Source organism: Dichotomopilus funicola, assembly GCF_033296635.1.
Source record: "Dichotomopilus funicola strain CBS 141.50 unplaced genomic scaffold C8A04scaffold_104, whole genome shotgun sequence".
Taxonomy (NCBI): Eukaryota; Fungi; Ascomycota; class Sordariomycetes; order Sordariales; family Chaetomiaceae; genus Dichotomopilus; species Dichotomopilus funicola.
In genome coordinates, this window is record NW_026944125.1 from 26,449 (window position 1) to 44,029 (window position 17,581).

Genomic DNA, 17,581 nt, shown 5'->3' on the forward strand with positions numbered 1-17,581 from the left:
TATGTTTCCATTGGCAAAGTCCAAAAAGATCCCAGCGGTGTGCCAGGCTACCAGGCCGCCCAAGGGCTGGGTTGATGGAGCGATCATCCACCGGCAAGACTGGTGGCGGCAAATCGAGCTTCCGAGACAACCTCGACAGCCCCAGCCAACAAGATTTTTCTCGTGGCAACGGGCATGTTGGGCTGACGGGAAGCAGGGTTCGGATCGATCGCCCCGCTGCAAGGCCGCATCGATCGAGCATCTCTCTTCTTGTTTCCGTTTCGGCGTGGGAGCGTGGGAAAAGGGCCAAGATCACTCAGTACACTAGTCATAGACGCGTCTCATTGTAATTTTATTTATTTGATAAGAAGATTCCGCACCCACAATGCGCCGTGTTGTGAAACCCTCGTAGCCCTTCGAATGAGCGACGTTGGTGATGAAGAAGACGCGAGAGGAAGCAGGCCTCAGAAGCAACTCGGTCAAATCCACCAGGGAATGCCAAAGGCATTACAGTTGTTGGCCGAATCCCCTGCTTCAACGACAATCCACCGAGAGGCTTCGTCACGGCCCTTCCGTTTCGCCCCACGCTGCGCGGGATTCCCAGGCGGAGTGGTCTCCCATGTCGGCACAGCGAGCCGCCGACAGCAACGCCAGGGAACCAGCCAAGCCAACCAACTCCAGCACGGTCAATCATGCAGGCTGGGAAACAATTCAGCCCTACGGTAGGGACTGAGTACCCTTGCCGGTTCTAGAATAGTTCATTTTTGGCGATGAGTGGGTGGCGCCCTGGTCTCATCCGAACCGATACCGCCTTTCCGGATCCACCAGTCGCTCTCAGCAAACGGGGGCGCCAACATGGCCGAGACTGGACGATTCATCAGACCGCCCACGGTGTTCCATCCTCCTCCCTCTTCGCAAGGCTGTCGGTTGTCGGTCACGAGGTCCTGTTTGCGGATGAACCATGCAGGATGCGTTTCCTGGCCAAATTTACCTTCACGAACTTCGTCCGCTCGCTTCGTGTAGGTAGGTAGTGTCCACTCCACAGTCCATTACGAGTGTGCAGTGGACTGCCCAACCGGTTCTCACCGCTTCACCGGCTTCTTCCTACCTTCTTTTCGCCAGTTTCCCCGCAATCTTGTCGGCACTGCGGGGTAACGCAGCAACGCTCCCATGCAGGACCGTTCATCCTCAAATCAGACCTGCCGTGTTTCCATTCCCGGGCTTCTCTTTGTTTTCTGGGAAGGGTTTGTTACTCGTGATGCTTCATGCGCTGTTTGGCCGAGGCCACCGGAGATGACATCAATGCTTTCCCAGGACTTCAAGCCTTCGATAGGAAAATACTCCGGCCAGTGTCCCTCTTTCACGACGGGGGTTCCCCCTTAGGGAAAAGACCCTTTCAGGACGCGAAAAGGGCAAGCGGGGAAACACACTGCCTTGTGTGGAGCGTCAAATCCCTTCCGTTTTAGGGCATTGGTCCCCTAAACTGGGCCCGCTGATCAAGCAGGCAGTGTTTTCGATCAAATCTGAGTCGTCCACTCGTCAGCAGACCTTGTCAGAAACATCGATGGAACTCTCGGGGACTTTTTCCTCAAGAGTGTTGTTCTCCGGAATGGCCTCGAACTTGAAACGGCCCTAGAAACGAATGAAGAAAACGAATGAATAATAGCGTTGACAATCGACAAAAAAGAAAGAAATGGAACGACGCCTTTGTATTGATCGGATTGATCGATGTTCTCATGCGCGAGAGGATAGCAGAGCGATTACACTTGGAGGTTCATTGCGCTTCGTAAAGTGTATTCCAACTAGCAGCCAACGTATACATGCCATCACGGGACACAACCGGGGAGACACCTGAGAAGCACTGCCATCGCGAGCCCGATCATCATATCTTACAATCTATGCGCACTCTCTCCCTCAATCTAGGACTAGTGAGCTTCGGGGCCACCTAATCCCCGAGATTCCCTGTCTCATCCTCGTCATCACCTTCGTCCTCTTCCGCCGCCTCGTCATCCTCATCATCCTCATCACTCGACCCAGAACCTTCACTCTCCCCCTCGCTGCCGGGGTCATAGTCCTCCTCCATTTCGTCTTCCTCATCCTGCAGCTGCTGTTCGGCCTCGCGCTCCGCCAACTCCAACGCGGTGAGACCATCCGTCGCCTCCGCCTCCGCAGTGGACGCGTCTCCCGAAGCAGGCTGCTTGTTGTTCTCGGCCAGTTCCCGCTTGGCCTTCCTCTGCTCAGCCATGCTCCGGTCTGCAAGCCCGTGGCGCCGTACGTATGTCTCGTCAATCCCCTGGTAATCCTCCTGGTCGATCATGCCAAACTCAATCTCCTTGTCGATGCCTGGCATATCCTCCCCAACGGTATCTGTATCCAGCTCAATGACAATGTTGAATGTGGTGCGTAGGACATTGGTATAACTGACAGCCACGATCCGATCCAGCGGTAGAAACAAGAGCGGTTTTTTGAAGCCCCACAGAATCCCGGTGGGAAGAAAGAAAAGAAATCCGTCCTTGCTGCCCCGGAAGCCCTTGACGTGGACGGCCTTTTCATTGGGGCGGTGCGGCTGGCGGGCGACACTGTGGAATAATTTGGGATCTGCGGCCACGATTTGGCATGCATGGTTTCCGGCCGAGCGCATTGACGTTGTCAACGCCCAGTGGAACAGGCTGCTGTACGTGTCGGAGACCGCCTCAGCGGCTGCGGCTGATTGTCCGGCGATACTCCCCGGTTTCGGTGCCGTGGCAGGCACGGTCAGAACCAGCGGCTCCAGCGACGGACCAGCCTGCTTTGACGTTGGCAAGGAACTGCCACGGGGGAAGAAGACGTAGTTGTGCTGGACTTGGGCCTTGTCGGGAACTGGCAAATAAAATGCATGCTCTAAACGCCATAAGTTAGGTACGATGTGTCATCGCCAGAGTGTTGCGAATTGGTCGGACGTGGGGCACAAACCGATGTCTTTCCAGGGATATGTAATGCCCTGGGCCGGGGCTGACGTCCCAGGCGCTCGCGCATATAAAAAGCGTTTAGTAAAGCAGAGGTCGTATTTCTTCCGTTGTGGTGCTGACACCGATATGTCCTTGATCTCGAGCAAGACAGGGTCGGCGGCGGCGTCCTCGGGATGGGAACCGGCGGTCTGGGAGTCGGCGTGTGTTTGTCCGTTTGGCTTCGATTGTGTGACTGACTGTGTAATATCGACTCGTCTCCTCTTCGATGCAGGGCCGTCTGCGCCCTCGGCAGTACTCAATCGTTCGTACACATAACTAGCTATGTCGTTGAACAGTGTGGTGCGCGCCGGCGTATCTGGGGAGCTCGTTAGCCAGCAATTCACGAGCACAAGTGGCTCTCACCCTCCAAAAGCCACACCAGAGAGATTAGATCGGAGAAGGTGGAGCATGAATATTGAATGCCGATCGATGCAGCGTACGTACCGGCTGCATTTTTGATGCCGGTAAGAATATCTGGTCGAGATTGGAACACGATTCCCAAAATCTGGGTGTCGAGCTGTGGCGCCCCCATAGTGGGTAGCTATGTTGTTGGAAAAGCGTCGAAGCTGTACCTGTAGCAATTGGACATATGCTCCCCGAATGTGCTCGCCAGCGGAAGGAAAGACGTGGGCGTCGTAGTTTTGCGGGTGGTGCCGAGCTAGGAAATTGTTCTTGAGATGTTGTTGGTGTTGCGAAACAAGACGCGGTCCGCGAAAGCTCCAGACAGGGGTTGACTTAACTGGGTGGTGGGGGTTCGGAAAAGTGGGGGCCATGCGCCAGAGTTGCGCCGTCCCGTTTCCGTACAAACAAACAGTATCCTAATCATCATGTGATGTCGAAATGCAAGCAACTGATCAACGTTATGATTTATACTCACAAATCCCCTCAAGGACACATCGGCGTATTGGGGATTTAGAAGGCGCTTCCATGCTCTGATTCGGCCGACGGCATGGGCAATCGCCGCAAGACAGCGGCACGCCAAAAGTCCGTTGTTTCCATGATACTGAAATTCCATCGACGATTTATGTATTTCTTTGCACCAAAATCATCGATAATGTACCTAATTAACTAGGTAAGGTACGAATTAATTATGACCCGAGTAGACCAACACCTCACACGCTCACATTACGTCCTATCAATAAATTTGATGACCTTCCTCCCAGTGCTGCTCCTCTCAAATTGGGTGAGGTCCGTCAGGATTTTGATTTGGAAGAGGTGGCGGTTTCCCGGCGTTACGACACAAAACTGTTCGATCGCTTTCACCAACCTCGACTCGGGCTCGATATCAGTTTCAGCTACCGAGGCGGGCAAAAGGAGTCGGATTTCGAGCGTCGGGTCGGGAAACGATTTAGGCTGGGCCAAAACGACTTGCCACTGCAGAATCCGCCATTCCTTGGTCTGCAAGAGAGCCGCGAGCCAGTCGAACTGCAAGTATTCGCCAGACCACTTGAAGCTGAAGCGGCGGTCGCGGCCGTGTAGGCGGAGAATGCGGAGGTACTGCCTTTCCTCGGCGGGGATTCCTTTGGCGACTGCGGATTCTGGAACAGGGTGGAGCGAGCCAATGTCGCCTGTGACGTATCGCACGAGGGGATTCTTCAGACGCTGTAACGAGGTTTGTACGACGATACCTAAGCTCCCATCCGGGAGTGGCTCCCTTGTCGCCGCGACGCTGCCATCATCGTTGTCGAGAACGGATGGGTCCAGAATATCGACGAGCATGGTGCGAGTATCAAATACAAAGTCGGCAGCGCCGGCGACCTCGGACGCTGAAGCCTGCCCAATCTCCGGATTGCTGAGGGCCCAGGGCCCAGCCTCGCAGCTCCCCAGCACAGAGTACACCTGTATCGGGCCGAGGACTTCGCGAATGTAGGCCCTTTGGACATCTGTGAGGGGCTCGGACGTGTATATAATCTTGGTCAGTTTCACGTTTTGTCGCTCCTCAGCCGGGAGGCCCGCGATAATGCCAGAAACGCGTACAATCTGGCTGCTGTCTCCTGATAAGACGTTCACGCGATAATGGACCAGGGCCTCGACAACTTCCGCCAACGACATGGCATGCCCGGCCGGCAGGACGCTGGCCCCCGCGTTCTCCAAGATCTCCACCATGAGATCCAACGAGCTGGGGGGTTGTCAGCTGTCATTCCTTTTTTTGGTTTACAATTACGGTACAATTGGGCCAGCAAACCTACCGGTAAAAACCCCCTGAGGTATGGACGGTCAGAACCCAGTCCCCAGGTTCAATCACGCCACACAACCGGATGAATTCCCCCATCCGCGCTCGCTGTTCGCGGTTTTCGAACGAGTCCGTGGCAAAGGGCATAGGAAGCCCGCCACCACTGCCGCCAGTCATGCTGATGTAGGAGCCATCTCGGTACGTGTTTGTGCTGCTTGTGTCGCTCACGAGGCGCCGGATAGTTCGATACCTGGTGTTATATGATGTCAGTCGGGCGGGCGATATGCGATTTTCGTTTCCGGAACTCACAGTTGATCCTTTGTGGCCAACGGCCAAGAACTCAGGGAAGCCTCCGACGGGCCCTGGTTCCCGGATTCCACGATCTTTTGGACGGCATCACGGTCGGGAGGGTACTGGACCCCAGGAGTGTAAAAGGGGTGGGTCTTTGCGGCTGCAAGGACCTGCTGGACCGTATACACTCTGGTCTTCATTTTGGTGAATACGTCCCGTCGTCCCTCTCAGGGAACCAAAAAGACGAGTGAGTCCAGGGAGTTCATATGGGCAAGGCAAAATCCGACGGCCAACTTGCAACGAGCAAAGAACATTAGTGTACACTACAGTGCGGCGGGCGCACAGTGCCCGGCCCTTGCCGATCAACCGGCCAGCAAGGCGAGCTGAGCTGGCGCTAATGCAACGATCTGCGGCTTCAGCTGGGCTCCAAGACGGGACGGTCCACTTTGCTAACTGTGTTTGGCCAGGGGGTGGGCCAGCCCATCGCTGCCCGTGACGTCGTGACAACAACAATCACCACATTTTCTGTGTGTTTGGTTTGTGAGACAAGAGAGACAAAATGTATTGCGCGAATTGTTGAGACAAAAGCATGCAGCCGCCTTCACGCGCCATGCCGTCTAAAACCGGTTTCCGGACTGAGTGATAGAAAATTACGTAACCCCCCCGCGCACAGAAACATCACACCTTTTTTTCCATCCTTTAGGGCTTTGTTGAGCTGAAGGCTCTCGCGTCCCATCTCACCCGGCGGAGATGGCGCGCCGGATCCTTGACTTCGTTCCTCGCGTGTAGCCAGCGTCGGTTGTCGAGCACCAAGATCGAGCCACGCGGCATGTCCTCGGCCGGCAGATGGAGCGTGTCGCGACGCGCCCCGGGGCTCATCAGGACAGTCTTGAGTTCCTCCACCGCTCGGGCGCCTTCCGAAGTCAGGGCCGTGACGATGTCCTCGCGGAACCGTATTGTCACCCTGCCGGTCGCGACTCCGCCGTGGCCGTCCCTGCCTCTGTCGCTACTACTCATGGCGAGGATGCTGCCGATAATGTGGCTCTTATTACTCGCTCGCACAAACTCCGGGGGCACGGTAATGCGAAACTCAGGACGGCCGAGCGCTGCGCGTGCAACCGGGGACAGCCGGTCGAGGATGTGTTGGATGTGAAGGGCCGAGAAGAGACCGCCGCCGCGCTGGTCCGGCTGGAGGACCTGTAATGCGAAATATTGCGGCGGATGCTCCTCGTAGCTGCAGTCTGTGTGCCAAGGGAACTCCTCCATCGTCTCGGATCGGGCCTGGCATCCGTTACTTTGGAATTGCGCGGCACTCGGCCGGATTTCCCAGAACCAGCCCTGGGAGGCGCTGTGGTCGATGGGAAGCCCGTGGCCGTGGAACTGGCTCAACCCCACAATCAAGCCTTGAAGATACCGACTGCTGTCGTCGGAGAACTCTAGGCTGAGTTTTACAAGCCCCGTTTTCTGCAGGAGCTGTTGGACTTGGTGGATGTGATGGGGCTGGTGTAGGCAGTCGAGTCCGCTGACCTTTAGATGCGAGACGGTAGGAGCAGTGGCCTGGCCTACAAGCGGGTGTCAGTATGATAATCACTAACAATGCCAGCCGGGAAATTTTCTTACGGGTCAGGAGGTCACTAGCCCGGGCGTGCTTTAAGGGGCGAAGTATGGAATGCATCCTGAGGGACTGCGGAGAATGAACAGGCCTCTGTGTGGACGGTATGAGATGTAAGCTCGAGGAGACAATCGGACTTGGATCTATCAAGTTGGCGAGTAGTGTGGTATTGGGGAATGAATTTGCAGTGAACCACGAAGGTCGATCTGAAGTCTGCACAATAATTATCTTCTCAAGAACAGCGGATCCGGCAGGGGTCTGCACGCTTGGGAAGAAATGGATGGACCCAAGAAAATCCCTTCACAGCTGTATCTGCATCCCGCACCGGATCTGAACTGGATATCTGGGCCCAGACAAGGCAGGGTGAAGATCCGGGTGCAAAGGGCCGGGGCGCTGTGACACGGTGAAGGCAAAGAGCCGCGGGCCAATCGCTAAGAACTCACTTCAACATGGGCTGACTGCCATCCCTGACTGGACCAACATGAGTGGGCTTGTTTCCGAAACAGGGGCTACATTAGGGTTATGCACAAGGGGTTGGTCGTCACGCATCTTTGCCTGCTGGTGCTCAAATAGGGCAAGAGACCGGCGGTACACGTCGTGTATGGTGTCACCGGAGACAGCTGAAGCGGAAGATCAAGATGGGTATCCGAAAGAACGAGATTGGCTTGTATTGTGGTGCCATGAAGAAACATCTCGGTGATGTGAATTCCAACAGCGACGCTTTCTTTTGTACAATTTGTGATGAAATATGAGACCATTAATTCTGGAGCACAGAGCAGACCCAAGAACCGCCGTTGCTGACGGCTGTGATGCGCCCTGGACTGCTTCGCCAAATCCCCAGGCCAAGCAGCTGGCCGTGCACAACGTGATACGTGCCGATGAGAGGATACCGAGTGTGTTTCCCATCCCGGCCGAGGACCACATCATACAAGCGCTGCTTGACCTGCCGCTGAATCAACAGGGACTCTCGCCCAGGTGTGATCTGGGCGGTATCAAGCTTCTCCAGGCACGAGATCCACTCGGAAGCCTGCATTTCGTCGCCAAAGACGATGCCACTTCCTTTGCCGCCCCGGATGGGCTTCAAGAGAAACTCATTCCGCAGTTCGGGGAAGGCCCGCGAGCGTTGTAGTAGGTCCTGCACCTCAACCGAGCCTGGCAGGAGGGTTTCCGCAACCCCATGGCGGACGATGTCGGCCTGGGCCTCGCTGAGAACAGACCGGCGGACGAGCGACCCAAGTTCCTCCCGCACGATCCCGAGCATCCTTTTGTCGTGTACTAGGAGCACTGTGCGCAAATCGTTGAAACACCGAAGGCTGATGGCTCGCAGCATCTTGGTTGGAAGCCCAAGAAGCTCACGCTGGTGCAGCTCCAGGCCGACCTGGTGGATTTCCTCGACAACTTCTCCGTCTACTAGCATCAAGCCGCCTTGCAGAAGAGCGCCACGGGCGTACTCGGGAGCGCGGACGGCACAGCAGAGTTTGTAGCCCAGCACAGCACTGCTGTCTGGCACCAGACGGAGGTCTTCAGGCGCGATGATACGCACGTGCATGCCCAGATGGCGACGGAGGAACTCGACAAACATGTGGATGTCGATTCCTTTCTCCTGGCCTTTGAGCAGGTGGAGAGGCCGGTCGAACCGCAATAGGCTGCACAGTCCCCCGATAAGCTGATGTCCCGTTAGCATCTTGACACTCGTAAAACAAGCATGGTGGGTGTCGTCTACCTTGGCCGGATCGGTTGCCCCCTGTAGGCCACGCTGTTCAATACCAAGGTCCAAAAGAGCCTGCTGTCCATACGCCTCGTGCATATAGCCGTTCAAGGAGAACCGCGCGTTAATCTCGGTAACACAAAAGACTTCCCCGGTCGGGTACAACTCGTTATGGGGCCCATCTGCGACGAGAAAGTCGGGCCGCCAAGAGCCGAGGACCTCCCGGAACTCGGGCAGGTTATGCGGGACTTGGCCATCCATCCACTAATTAACACGAATTAACTATTGTTAGTGAGCCGCCTCCAAGCCAGGTCATGTCATGCGAGCGCGTACCTGCAAGAGCCCCTCTTCCACTCCAGTCAGCGGCATCCGCTGAGGAAAGGCCGCGGCATCGTCAGTCCACCACCTGTCCACGATGTCCGTGATTGCTAGCGTTAACGCCTCGTGCAGCTTCTCCATCTGGTGCTGGTGGTGTTCCGTCATCAGGATGGGCCGGGCACAGGCTTGCTCATACGACCCCTTGGGCCACAATTCCGCCGAGCACATTTCCAGCAAGCGAGCCTCGTGGACGTCCTGCTCCCGGCCACAAGCGACGGCGTCTGTGGACTGGGAGATGGCGTGGCCATGTGGGCCGAAAACGGCGTGAATCTGTTTTAGGGGTTGTGCTTTGGTCGACTTCATCGTGGCGGTCGTGGCAGGATGTGGAAGCGTCGGTCAGGTCTGTTAACTAAAACTAAAAGTGTGAGGATCTCCGGATTTGAAATGCGTCAAGGTTTGTCCTAAAAGGACGCAAGGCGGGGAGGCAAGACGCAAAGACCCAAGAATTCTTCTTCCTGCTCCTGTCCCGAGGTAGCCCATCACGACAGCGGCTTTTATTTTGCATCCTGCACTCTAACTCTAAAGATTTCTGTCACATCCATCATCCACGGATCGCCGTATCAGGGCCTGAGGATTGGCCTTCGTCAAGGGTCCGAAGCCCGCATCACGGCTGGGCTGGGAATAGCTTTGTCTTACCCGGCGTTCAGCTGGGCGAGAACAACCGTGCGGCAGGCATGTCCCGGCTCACCGCGCGGGGCCGAATTGGCAAAATCGCGTCTTTCGGGTAAGGGTCCGAACACAGTGCGGATGATCGGCAGCCGGGATAGGCGGACCGGTGGTTGGGGATTTGCAAGGGTCTTGGCATTTGTGTGGGGGTTGGTCGCACATCACAGCGAGAGAATGCCGGACCTCCGACAAACAACCCCAAAGGCGAAGCAAATCGACAACACATGTGGTGGAAGGGCGTGTGAGATGTTTTGCACGGAAACGTGTTTGAGACAGGTCGCGGGAGAGTAAACCGCCGCGAGTCTTGTCCGGGAGAACCCTTGCCAGGTTTTGGACCGAGACTTTTGGTCGAAATTTTCCTGAACAGACCTTTTTAACTGTTGATTAAGGTGTTAAGTGTTGGGTGCTTGGGAAAAAAAACGCCAGACCGGAAGGTCGTGTTGTCGCAGGTTTTTCTTTTCATCTACTTGCAATTAAATGCAGTCAACTATTGTTTGAGTCTTGAGCGTTCTTACCAAGACCCTCCGTCCTCTCCGCAAAGTCAATCTGATGAATCTAATCTTTAGATACGGATTGGTGTGGCCTGCGGGACTGTGATGGAATTATACCAGGCCGCTCCCAAGAAGGACTGGGGCGGAAAGTGTGATTATAGTTGGTTAATGCCCATCATTTCTTGCCAAACTGATTGGATTTGGCCTGGTCATGTCCGAAATCGTGCACTCCAGAACCTACAATACATCACGTGCCCCGCTGCGTAGGTAACTGGGACGCCTTTCATTGGAAGTGCATCGTTCGTTGATCATTCTCCAGGGGTCGCCTACTATATCCCGGCATACCGTTCCAATCCGTCGTCGTTCCACCTGCTACCCTAAGACTGCCAAATTTCTTCATACCTAATATCCACGGAAACTGATTGCTGTTGCACGAATGCGTTGGCGGGACATGGTTCTTAGGTAGACTATGCTGCTGGCCCCTGGTAGACAAGCCGAGCCCGGAAGAGGCAGTTGACCCCCATAATGGGCTCTTGGCCCAGAACTTCACTCGTCTCAACGTGAGAATCGCGAAACGCGGGATTTCGGTTTCCATCGCTCTTCTGCCAATGACTAACGCCGAACCACATACATTTCCCCTCCCGTTCTGCACCTTTCCTTCTCCAGCCCCACCGTTCGACGCGTGCCGAGCGGGCCTGTCGATATTTACGGGCACATATCCCCACCTAAGCACCCTGCGCAGCACCACATATCGTGACATGCGGTTAGCTCGGCTAGATGATTATTGGTTGGCCGTCTTGTCGCGTGCGCCTCTTGACAAAATGTCAGCAACTCCTCTGAATGACGATCGAGCCATTGCGTGACTCAGGAAACGGTGGAAACCTAAACATCATCCCCTTTCGATGCCCCCGAAGCGCCTGCCCTCAAAGGAAAATCGCAAATGGTCACACGAACCAGGCTTTTTGCGTATACCGGATCGCAAAGCCCTGGGCTCCCTCTGCTTCCCCCTCCTCCTCATCCCAACCATTTCCATCTTTCATCCTCACAAAGGCGGGTATGCGGCACTTGGCATGGTCTCCGCATGTAAAGTGGAGGGTTGGGAGCGGCCGCAGACTCACTTGGAGCTCTTGGCCTGCGCCTGTGATACCACTTGTTGAACCTTTGAACCCACCGCAGGCTGATGACGCGGCTTGGCTATGATCTTGGTAAGGGACAGAATCTTCACAGCCACCCAACTGGGAGAGTTAAATAGAGAAGGGGGATCCCGCACTCTCTAGTCAATCCCTCTCTCATTCCCTTCCTGCCTGAATTAGTGCCCATACGACACGACCCCTTTCTTATCAAGTTCAAATTTCCTACAAGGCAAATAAAACCACCATGTCTTTCTCTGGGACAGCCCAAAATATCCGTGTTGACGACGGTCACCTTCTGCGGGCTGACCTTCAGAGTGTGGATGACGAATGGAAGTATGCCGAACTTGACCTCAACACGGTTATTGGCAACAACGAAGGTGAGCTGGTATTTCTACCCCTGTCTGAGAGTGAACACATGGTGACATGTTTTCCTTCTAGGTAAATTCGAATGGGAGGGAGTGGACTTCGCCGGAAGCGCCTCTCAGATTTCTTTCTCTCTCGAGGGCGATGATAATGTCCCAGTTCTGCGTGCCCTTTTGAAAGATAGCGGAGACGTGGATCATCCTGCCGACATCAACCTCTCGGAGCGTATCGAGAATGTCGACGGCGAGTTTGTTTTTAGTATGTGAATCGCCGGCTACGTCTTCCGTCACGTAATCATTCGTAGTTTGGTACTAACTCGAAGCGCGAAAAGCTTAGAGTGGAACGCGATATAGGGGCTGGGCTTTGAAGCAGCACGACCAATGATCGGCCCCAGGTGATACTATTTTGCTTTCAATTTTGGCTTGATTTCCCACTATGGCTGGAGTCAAATGCCATCAAGACGGGTTCAGGCCAGTCGCCATCTTTATACATGATAGTTCACCCAATATGCCTCGAGTTCTCGGACTCACCACCATTTATTATTGTCAGAGTCCCCTGCGATCGCCGTGCATGTCCAGGTCTAGACTGTATTTCACTTTATTCTTCAGTTTTGTTCTTGAACCTGTCGGCTGCGTCTTTCTTCATTCGCGGTCATCGGAGCGTAATCACCTCTGGGCCCCGAACATCGATTGCGGAAGCGAACCAATTCAGGCTAAATCGGAACCGAGGCCAGTTAAGGGGTCGGACTCTCCAAGCACTACTGTGTACAGCTTACTTTTGGCGAAAGTGGCGAAACGGGCTCCCCTGTCACTGGCATTTTTGTTCGTATCGTCTACACAAACCTTTACCATCCATCGGTCCGCGCAACGTCCTCGAACCGACTTAGACATTCCTAATTCTATTTCTATTTTGGCTCGCTCCTGCAGAACTGCGGCGTACTGGTGACATCTCGGGCCGTCTCTCGAGATCTCAGAGCGTGATCAAGGGTTTGAGTCATTGACCATTGATATGTCCACGCTTCATTCGACGCCATCACGCGTGACAACGTCGTCCTGGGTCGCTTCGATGCTACTATGTAGTGCAATCCTCCTTCCCCGGATCCAGGTTTCTGGTCGAGCGATACGACGTGAAGGACTGATCCATGCTGCCAGGTGAATAAGCGAAGGCTGGAATCGGACCCGATAGACGCCCGGTCAGGGGTGACGGGCCCGAGAGCGCCTAGGATCATGCATGGTGCGGGGACTTCGGGAGGGTTGAGTGACTATTCTAGAAGTTGATTAGAGTAACGGCGCCGCCGCATGAAAATTATGCGGTGGTAATTCCCTTCATTCCGTAAAAGCTGCCATAAGCCTACGATGAAACACTTCTTTGGATTTCCCTTCCTAGCCTTGGCCCTGGCCAGCGCGTCAACAACGCCGGACCAAAGTTTCGACTACATCATCGTCGGCGCCGGAACCAGCGGCCTGGTGATTGCCAACCGGCTCTCCGAGGACCCGTCCGTCACGGTCGCCGTTGTCGAAGCGGGCACCGACCAGCGCAACAACCCCAACGTCACATCCACCGAGTTCGGGTCGGGCCTGAACAGCCCGCTTGACTGGGCATATGCGTCGGTCAACCAGACCCATGCCGGAAACCGGCCGTTTGCGATGCATGCCGGGAAGGCCTGGGGAGGAACCAGCGCGATCAACGGTAAGGTTACAAGGCCTGTGGTTCTGGTTTTCCGAGGAAGAACAGGCCACTAACAGTCATCAGGAATGACCTACATCCGCGGCAACAAGGCAGAGTTCGACGTCTGGGAAACCCTAGGCAACCCCGGATGGAACTGGGATAGCCTCTTTGCTTACTACAAGAAATCCGAAAACTACACCGTCCCGACAGACTCGCAGCTGGCCGCAGGTGCTACCTACCAGCGCCAGAACCACGGGTTCAAGGGCCCGCTGCACGTGGGGTACACTCCGGCGCTCGAGAACGGGTCGTATGCGCCGCTGGTGATCGACACGTGGGCGACTGTAGGCGTGGCGCACAATCCGGACCTCAACCGCGGCGATGTGCATGGGTTTGGGATGGGCCCGCAGACGCTGGATCCGGCGCTGAATGTCAGATGGGACTCGGCCACGGCGTATCTTCATCCCGTGGAGGGCCGGTCGAATCTGCAGGTGCTCCGGGGGACGGTGAAGCGGATTACATGGGCGGACAAGGCGGGGAAGGGAAAGCTGGTGGCGTCTGGGGTGGAGGTTGTTGATGAGAACGGCGAGTCGACCACCTTGGGCGCGAAAAAGGAGGTTGTTCTCTCCGCTGGGTCCTTGAGAAGTCCTCCTATTCTCGAAGCTTCAGGGGTTGGCAACTCGAGGTGAGTTATTAACATGAACCCTACCCCTTTCCAATCCCCTATTACTAGGTAATTAATCCTTAATTGTTAGAACCCTCAAATCACTCGGGATCACCCCCCAAATCGACCTCCCCGGCGTGGGAGAGAACTTGATCGAGCAGCCAGCGCACATACTCGTGTTCTCGGGCAACCTGCCCTCCGCAGCCAGCGCCTACCACGCCTTCCTAACCGCCGCCCAGCTATTTGGCGATGAACTCCCCACGATCGAAGCAGAATCTCGCGCGAACCTCTCCCATTGGGCCCAAGCCGCCGCCGACGCTTCGGGCCCGGGCGGTCCCTCGACCTGTGCCCTCGAAAAGCTCCTCCGGTATCAGCACGACCTGATCTTCCAGCAAAACATCACCATCGCCGAGGTGCTGCTGGCGATTGCCCCGGGGGGTCTCCTCGCGTCCAACTACTGGACGTTGTTCCCCTTTTCGCGCGGAAGTGTCCACCTAGGCTCGATGGACCAGATCAACGCACCCGTTATCGATCCGCGGCTGTTTCTGGCAGACTTGGACTTGTTGACTCTGGTGGCAGCGGGCAAGTTTGTGGAAAAGTTTTGGTTCTCGGAACCGCTTAAAACCCAGGGGGACGTGGATGGCCCAGTCATCTCGGACGGCTCGGGGTTTACGAGAAATGCCACGGATGCCGAGTGGCGGGCGTATTTGCAGAATACAGGTACGCAGATAACCTCCCCTGTTTATGATCACACTCACGACACAATGCTAACAAGGAGACAAGTCATTGCCAACTCCCACCCGACGGGATCCGCGTCCATGCTTCCCCGTGCCTTGGGCGGAGTGGTTGATGCGGAACTGCGGGTGTACGGAACTGCCAACGTGAGGGTTGTCGATGCATCAGTCATCCCCACGCAGGTGAGCGGGCACTTGACCGCGACGCTGTACAGCCTGGCCGAGAGGGCGGCGGATATTATTAAGGGCCTCGTGTGATGAGAGCACAATATCTTGATCAGTAAGGAAGGGTGATTAGTATTGAAGGCTGGTGAATAGAACGCGTTGTGGGTGTGGTCTACCGTTGTGTAATAGGGCTACCCTCCTTTCTCACAGAACCAGGTGAAGAAACAGTTCCCTAGCTTGCTTGGTCTGCACTCAGTACCGTGGACCCTGCCCATACTGATGGTCCTGTTGGTGGCCACCTTGTTGATAGCCACCCTGTTGATGACCACCTTGGTAGTCACCGTGCTGACCTGACTGATACCCTTGGTGATGGCTCTCGTTTTGCGGCGGCCCGGTCTGGTATGCCGGCTGGCTTGCGTAGTCCTGAGGCCGATACTCTTGCGGTTGGTACTCCTGGTGATGATCCTGCTGGTACTGCTGAGGTCGATGCTCTTGAGGAGGCCGATACTCTCCCTGAGGCCGATAGCCCTGTTGGGAATGCTGAGGAGCCTGGTAGTCTTGCGGTCGGTGCTCTTCATGCGGGCGATATTCGTGCTGCTGCTGGTATTCCGGCTGGTGGACTGGGGGCTTGTACTCCTGGTGTGATGGCTGATTTTGGGGAGGAGATTGGTGATGGGCTGGAGGGGCGTGCCCTCCTTGGGCCGGCACAGGCTGATGCCCGCCACCAAGCTGCACATTCGAAGTCGGCGCTCCTACACTCACACCCTCATTGCCAATGTCATCCGGCACAGTGATCTTGACCTTGGGCAGGTATTTTTGCACCTTTTGCTCCACCATGTTTTGTACAAACACCCAGCTTTCGCTCTCAAACTTGCGGTGCCCGCCGTTCACAACCCCCAGGATGCTCTCCCGGAGAGTCTCCTGCACCTTGCGGATGAGCCCGCGAATCTTGTCCAGCAGCTTGGCTTTGATGTCGTCGCCGAACCCACGATCAGCCTGTCCGCCCGACTTGGCATCACGGTCCAGCTGGGAGTCAAAGGGATTACCGCCGAGAATCTTCTCGAGCGGTCGCTGGAATTGGTCTGGGAGTAGCTCAAAGAGCTGCTTCTCAATGGCACCAAGGATCTTTCGGAATTCAAGCCGAACTTCCCGGTGGACTCTCGCAAGACCTGTGCTGAGCTTCTCGCTGATGATTTTGGAGAACCCGCCGCCGGAGCCCTCCCCATCACCCCGGTCCCGGTCTCGCTCCTCGTGTTCGTCATGATCTCCAATCTCCCTCGACCCTCCCTGGCTGTGCTCCTTCTTGTGCCTAAACAGACCGCCGAGTCCTTTAACTAGATCTTTCACCTGGCCCTCAATCTCCCCCTTTACACCATCACCTAGATCACGACTGCTCGTGTTTCCTCGCAACCAGCGCTTGATATGATCCAGGGCGATCCGCGTGAACTGCTCCGCAATAGGCGCATGCTGCTGCCGAAGCTTCTCACCAACCTTCTCCTTGATCTCTGGGCTGATCACTCGGGCCTTCTCTTCCGGGTTCTGCGCCGCTTCCTTCACTGTGTTGCTAATCACGCCCAGCAACCCGTCCAGCTGAAAGCCCCCGTCTCCGCCTCCACCGGACCCCTTCCTATCATCAAGATGGTCCTGGACAGCATGTACGGCAGCCGAGAAGAACCCCTTGAAATTGTCGGCGGGCCGTTGTTCCCCACCCCCGCCTCGGGATCGAGTCGTCTCGCCCGTGCCATCCCGGCCCTCGGTCAAGTTAAAGATATCCCGCAGGTCATCGCCCGCGTCGCCCGCAATGTTGCTCAGCCCGCGCGTGAGGCCTGCAATCTCGTCGGCAAACGGCAAAGACTGGCCGCCGTAGGAATCCGGGACGCGGTCGTTAAGGCTGCGCGAGCCGGAGCCGGAGCCCGAGGAGGTTTTTCGGTCATCCTTATCGAAGAGAGACCGAAACGCGTCGACAACCTGATCTTCCAGGCTATCGATTGTTTTCTTTTGGAACAACTCGAGTTCTTGGGCGATGCGGGGTTGGATTTGCGGGGCGAGCGAGTCGACGTACTCGTCGACTTTTTTCATTAGCACCTCGGGAAGGCTGTGGGAAGACATGGTTTTAGGTATGGTGTCTGTATCGGGTTGTTTGCAAGGCGCTAGGGAGAATGCTACCAAATCTGCGTTGGGGTGTGAACGGGAGCAAGGGGAGGGTTTGCGGGAAGTTAGGTACCTGAGTTGGGCGCGGGGTTGCTGCCCCACCTTGGCAACGGCATCTGTGGAACTTCTAGTAACTAGGTGTTCTGGAAATGTTCAATAAAGGAAATCAGGATTTAATTATCAGACAAATGGTGGGACTGGATTCAAGGGAAAGAAACTGAGACTTTCTTTTAAACGGAGGTGCATACAACGGATTACTGTGACGATGGGGTTTGGATTCTAGTGATATCAAAGAGTTAACCAGTTTCAGGGGTAATCAATTGGGGACAAGAGAGAGCCCTGAAAATTACCGTTGAGTTTGAGCAGCATCATTAGGTACCTAGGTAGGTACCTTAGGTAGTCTTCGAACTGTACCTATGAT

General features: G+C 55.6%; 7 protein-coding genes across 7 annotated transcripts; 2 read left to right on the plus strand and 5 right to left on the minus strand.

The window, feature by feature from the left end:
- Positions 1-1,924: 1,924 nt before the first annotated feature.
- C8A04DRAFT_40595 (putative chaperone protein) lies at positions 1,925-3,498 on the minus strand (the record flags this gene model as incomplete). The annotated part of the gene is made up of 3 exons (XM_062785000.1): positions 1,925-2,859; positions 2,932-3,282; positions 3,411-3,498. The coding sequence occupies 3 exons, from the start codon at positions 3,496-3,498 to the stop codon at positions 1,925-1,927; spliced, it is 1,374 nt and encodes a 457-aa protein (XP_062632956.1).
- A 593-nt stretch (positions 3,499-4,091) lies between these two features.
- C8A04DRAFT_32912 (uncharacterized protein) lies at positions 4,092-5,630 on the minus strand (the record flags this gene model as incomplete). The annotated part of the gene is made up of 3 exons (XM_062782259.1): positions 4,092-5,085; positions 5,156-5,389; positions 5,449-5,630. The coding sequence occupies 3 exons, from the start codon at positions 5,628-5,630 to the stop codon at positions 4,092-4,094; spliced, it is 1,410 nt and encodes a 469-aa protein (XP_062632957.1).
- Positions 5,631-6,129: 499 nt separating this feature from the next.
- C8A04DRAFT_32913 (uncharacterized protein) lies at positions 6,130-7,105 on the minus strand (the record flags this gene model as incomplete). The annotated part of the gene is made up of 2 exons (XM_062782260.1): positions 6,130-6,992; positions 7,051-7,105. The coding sequence occupies 2 exons, from the start codon at positions 7,103-7,105 to the stop codon at positions 6,130-6,132; spliced, it is 918 nt and encodes a 305-aa protein (XP_062632958.1).
- A 694-nt stretch (positions 7,106-7,799) lies between these two features.
- Positions 7,800-9,431, minus strand: C8A04DRAFT_32914 (uncharacterized protein; the record flags this gene model as incomplete). The annotated part of the gene is made up of 3 exons (XM_062782261.1): positions 7,800-8,708; positions 8,766-9,014; positions 9,084-9,431. The coding sequence occupies 3 exons, from the start codon at positions 9,429-9,431 to the stop codon at positions 7,800-7,802; spliced, it is 1,506 nt and encodes a 501-aa protein (XP_062632959.1).
- A 2,231-nt stretch (positions 9,432-11,662) lies between these two features.
- C8A04DRAFT_32915 (Cyanovirin-N) lies at positions 11,663-12,134 on the plus strand (the record flags this gene model as incomplete). The annotated part of the gene is made up of 3 exons (XM_062782262.1): positions 11,663-11,795; positions 11,857-12,039; positions 12,118-12,134. 3 exons carry the CDS (start codon positions 11,663-11,665, stop codon positions 12,132-12,134), a joined length of 333 nt encoding a protein of 110 aa, XP_062632960.1.
- A 1,002-nt stretch (positions 12,135-13,136) lies between these two features.
- Positions 13,137-15,102, plus strand: C8A04DRAFT_15712 (putative GMC oxidoreductase; the record flags this gene model as incomplete). Its single annotated transcript, XM_062778592.1, has 4 exons — positions 13,137-13,470; positions 13,534-14,131; positions 14,202-14,830; positions 14,894-15,102. The coding sequence occupies 4 exons, from the start codon at positions 13,137-13,139 to the stop codon at positions 15,100-15,102; spliced, it is 1,770 nt and encodes a 589-aa protein (XP_062632961.1).
- Positions 15,103-15,261: 159 nt separating this feature from the next.
- Positions 15,262-17,118, minus strand: C8A04DRAFT_32917 (uncharacterized protein; the record flags this gene model as incomplete). Its single annotated transcript, XM_062782263.1, has 1 exon — positions 15,262-17,118. The coding sequence occupies one exon, from the start codon at positions 17,116-17,118 to the stop codon at positions 15,262-15,264; it is 1,857 nt and encodes a 618-aa protein (XP_062632962.1).
- Positions 17,119-17,581: the final 463 nt, after the last annotated feature.